General features: G+C 58.0%; 2 protein-coding genes across 2 annotated transcripts in view; one reads left to right on the top strand and one right to left on the bottom strand.

Moving 5' to 3' along the window:
* Positions 1-4,295, top strand: part of LOC113209268 (ATP-dependent DNA helicase PIF1) — a gene marked incomplete in the record, with an annotated part of 14,606 nt that overhangs the window by 9,359 nt on the left and 952 nt on the right.
* Positions 310-4,295, bottom strand: part of LOC113209269 (protein spaetzle 4-like) — a 10,396-nt gene continuing 6,410 nt past the window's right edge. The window contains exons 2-4 of the mRNA XM_052271737.1: positions 1,483-1,625; positions 774-1,289; positions 310-673 (exon numbers count right to left, since the gene is read on the bottom strand). Of these exons, the coding sequence (XP_052127697.1) occupies positions 325-673; positions 774-1,289; positions 1,483-1,625 (1,008 nt within the window). The 3' untranslated portion in view covers positions 310-324. The remainder of the gene's footprint in view (positions 674-773; positions 1,290-1,482; positions 1,626-4,295) is intronic.

The raw sequence follows: 4,295 nt of genomic DNA, 5'->3' as shown, positions 1-4,295 counted from the left end.
AGGCAATGCTTTCCTGAATCGGGCCCCCGCGGCCCCCTGTCCCTCCGAGCGCTTCACCCCAAAAAATGTGTTCTCAATTCAAGTATTGCTCTTAAAATTTTGAGTCCTATTTCTTGTTTTAAGTCCTGTTTGTTTCTTAAAACAAGAAATGGGGCTCAAAATTTTGAGAGCAATACCTGAATTGAGAACACATTTTTGGGGGAGTTGGACAAGGCGAGAGCTTCGGAGAGGCATTGATATCTTTCGTTTTCGCTTTATTTCTTAGCGCTGTTTACTTCCGGTTGATATTCTGGCATGGCCGAAATGAATTCGTCTATAGACCGTTCAGGTCAAGCTGACTCGGGCACTGTCGGCTGTAGCTACAGTCGTGTAGCTACAAACAGGGACGTGCTGTTGCACGACGTGCAAGTAGTGTTGTACCTCCTCGTCACTCTCGGTGCTCGTGGTTGATGGCGTGGGGGTAGAGGTCGTACTGGTGGTAGTGGTGGTGGTGGTGGTGGTTGTTGTTGTACTGGTGGTAGAAGTGGTGGAAGTAGTGCTGCTGCTGCTCACAGGCAAGGTGGTGAAGGTTGTGTCCTCCGTGGACCAGTCGCCCACCGTCGTGTCCGGGGCTGCGGATGAAGTCGTCGGCGAGGCCGTCGTAGTGGAGGAGGAGCTCGGCGCGGAGGGTGTGCTGCGAAACACAGGCGACATTTTAAAAACGCGTCACGGTTGCGATGCTAAAGGGAACAGGAGCAGATTTCAAAATTATACTTTTCAGCTTGAATGATTACCTGAACAAGTGAGAAGCGTTGATGAGGTGCGGGTGTATCCTCCCGTTGTACAGGCCGAGCGGCTCGGAGGGGGGCTCTGTTGACGTCGCCGATGTCGTCGTGGAAGGAGCACCAGTGCTCGACGTGGTAGCCGGGCTGCTTGCAGTTGTTGATGCAGCCGTGGAGGTTGTCGTCGACGGCGTGGTCGAAGTGGTGGTCGTCGGCGACGTGGTGGTGGTCGCGGTGCTAGCCGCGGTCGGTGAAGGGGCGAACGACGCCACAGGTTCCGGGGGTGCAGGTGGAACTGGCGGGGGTGGCGGCGGCGGCTGCTGCTGGTGATTCCGGTTCGCCGGTCGAAAGTGCGGCTTGGCCGAGTACCGCCGCTTGACATCGTCCTCGAGGTGCCAGCCCGGGTCTCGCACCAGCTCCACGTCGTTGGACTCGATCTCGGCGCGCAGGACGGAGATGTGGCGCTCGTCGCCGTACATGCGCCTCATCAGGCCGTGGTTCTCGTGCACGAAGCGGCGCACGGCGTGCCTGCAACAGCGGGGAGCGAGTCGTCAGTACCCCCTGGGGTCCCACCCGCGCGCGGGATATCGCCAGTGGGAAGCGTCTCTCCTCGGCGCCGCCGGGTGGGCGGGGCCGGGGGGCAAGGGGTTCCCCCGTTTTGGGGGAAGTCCCAGCTTGCGCCGGCGTTCGCAGTTCGCGTGCACGCACCGTTTGTACTCACCAGGGGTAGGCTGAGCCCGGGACGGTGCACCAGGACTGCGACTGGAAGTCGCAGGGTAGCTGGGCGCGGTGCCGCACGCTGCGGTACGACTTGGGGCACGCCGAGTACCCGTCGTACGCCTGCGCCCCGGCGACCCACCCGGCCTGCGGAGGGAAGAACCAGCCCGTCAGACAAATACTATCGTAAATTGTTCCGAGTGTTTTTATCATAATTTTCCCACGCGACAGTGAGAGTATGTTCGAGGTGTTTGCAGTTACCGCGAGCGCCGCTGTCGCAACTCGCCAGGTCAGAAGGAATGTGTCACTTTCCATTGCAGCCATGCACTCAATGCATGCATAACGTTCTGATGGCGTCCGTGGGGGGGGGGCAATGACATTAGAAAACACACTACACTATGGCGATGGGCCGCGCTGAGGGTGACCCATTCAAGCGCGACTTGATCCGACACACACACACACACACACACACACACACACACACACACACATACATACATACACAGAGGCGCACGTGAGCGCGGAAGGAAAGTGACAATGCCTGAATGGATGGGATACCGTCATAGCCAGAGCGGAGGGCGGGGCGGTGGGGCCGCGCGGGGCGGGGCAGCGGCGGCCGGCCGAGCCCGAAACACTCTTGTTGTTGAAGAAAGTGAAACGGGTCGGAGGTGAGAGGAGAGGGGCGTCACAAATAATGAGATAACCTCGGGAGCTAAGCGTCCTTGTAGTGAGCGGGCGAGGCCCTTTAGAGAGATTTATCCCCTCTTTCACTTTCCCCTGTCCTCCGCGTGCCGCGCGCTTGTGCCGCCTCCCGTATGCGCGTGTGTTGTGCGTTATGCGCCCCGGTGACCGGGGACAGACGCCCCTTGTGCTACCGTTAAGCACGCCGAACGCCGCGCACGGACCCGTCGTTTTGTCTGATAATATGAAAGTCTAACTACAGCGTGTCCCATGCAAGGTGAGATTTTCGCCCCACTAATTTTGAATTCATATCGCTCTGCTACGGACAACTGGGCTGATATTTTTCTGGATTCGGTACAGTTTGTCCGGGATCGGAGACGAGCGCCCGAGAGCTACGGATGGTGAGCCAACCTCAACCAACACTAAAACCACCCACAGCAAGCAAGCACTTTTGATTTAAACTTATGGCGCGAGCGAAAGTACCGCATTGAACGGGGCACCCTGTACTGGAAGTGGAGGAGGTGTGTTTCTTTGCCCTCTTTGCATGCAAACTGAGAAAAATGACATGCAAGCCGGCACCAGACTGCCGGCACCAATTCTCCGACGACTCTTTCTGTTAACGTCGAACCTGACGAGGACTGTCGTCATATGTGAACGCCCGCGCCGCGGGGACCAGGAAAAAGAAGTAGGGCTTCGACAAACACACGCGCGCGCGCGCGCGTGCGCGCACACACACTCACATGTGCACACACGCGCGGGTCCCCTCCCCCGCACTGCGTTCGGTACGGCCCCACATTCCACTCACGTTACTTTCACTGTCCGGGGCTGGACGCTCCACGCGCGACAAACTGACCCCCCTCCCCTCCCCTCCTTCCTCCAGTCCCCCGCTCTATCGCAAGATCACCCTTTCTTTCGTTTCTCCGTACGCCGTGTGCCATTCATTTATCTTTTGCAGTTTCTCGGTAGTTTTCCCAATCTTCTTCACATTTCCCCACTGGGGCGACAAGCGCCCGCGGTTCTCCGCATAGGCCACCCCGCGACGCTGCCGAGCTCGGCGGGGCTGCCTACCCGACAGGCGCCCGCCGCGCCGCTAGACCGCGCCAGCCTCGCCTTCCCTGGCCATTCTGTCTTTTAATTTTACTTGCAGTCCCCCAGTCCCCGGGGTGGCCGAGTCAAACGTCTATTGCTCAGGTGGGTGAGCTGCAACGATCTGACACAGGGGCCGGGCGGCAGAGCACGCCAATCTCTTCTCGAGCCTATAGTCAGCAGGTCACAGATCATGCTGGTCCGCAGCAAAAAGCTCCCAGCGTACGCTCCGCAGCCAAACCCTCGGCCATGTATGTGAGCCCGAGGGAGACCCCTCTAGGCAGGCCAGAGTCCCCAGGCTGTCAGACAGGTTTTGCTCCCGCGCCGTGCCCCGCGCTTCACCCGCGGCCGGGACCCAGAATAATGCATTAAAGTTGTAAGTCATGGACTTTTTCTATCCCCTTGAAGTCGACCGAGGAGGGCGTTATCCACCGCGCGCACACAGCTGAGCTCTAGCCGTGACAAGTACTCTAAATTCAAACTGATTATCTCCGAATGGGGCTCGTTTTCCTATTTAGATTACATCTCGTGACGGATGACGGTGACTGTCCCTCTCTTTTCTTGCATCAGCTCGGGTGGGCGAGGAGGGGTCCGACGGTTGTTTGGTCTGTGAAAGTAAACGGGCCAATGCGTATAGTGCGAGAAAGGGATTCGCTTCCACGACACTTTCTATTGACTTGTTCAGTTTCGGCCAGCCTTGTGCGTGGTCCAGTCACTACACGTGTGGTTGCTGTTGACCAAGGTTAGTGTGAAGCAAAACCAAAACAAAACAACGGCCGCTTTTCCCTTGCGTTTGCTCACGCAGCTTATGTACGTGTCGTGTCCGTGGCCTGCTAGCGAGAAGCGCGGGAGTCGACTCACTCATAAAATAATTGTTGTTTTTGCCACCAAAATCTCAGCTACCACGCACTCATATGACAGCAGCGCGAACGTTACCCCATGCCGCCGCCCGTCTTCCTATACGGCCTTTGTCGTCGAGGTCCTACGTTGTGTGGCCCTATGTCGTGGCCCTATGGCGCGGTCAGGCCGGACGAAGCGGGTCAGTGTGCC

Source organism: Frankliniella occidentalis, unplaced genomic scaffold (genome assembly GCF_000697945.3).
Source record: "Frankliniella occidentalis isolate FOCC.00 unplaced genomic scaffold, Focc_3.1 Scaffold171, whole genome shotgun sequence".
Taxonomy (NCBI): domain Eukaryota; kingdom Metazoa; phylum Arthropoda; class Insecta; order Thysanoptera; family Thripidae; genus Frankliniella; species Frankliniella occidentalis.
The sequence above is the reverse complement of the archived record's forward strand: the minus strand, read 5'-3'. Positions and strand labels throughout refer to the sequence as shown.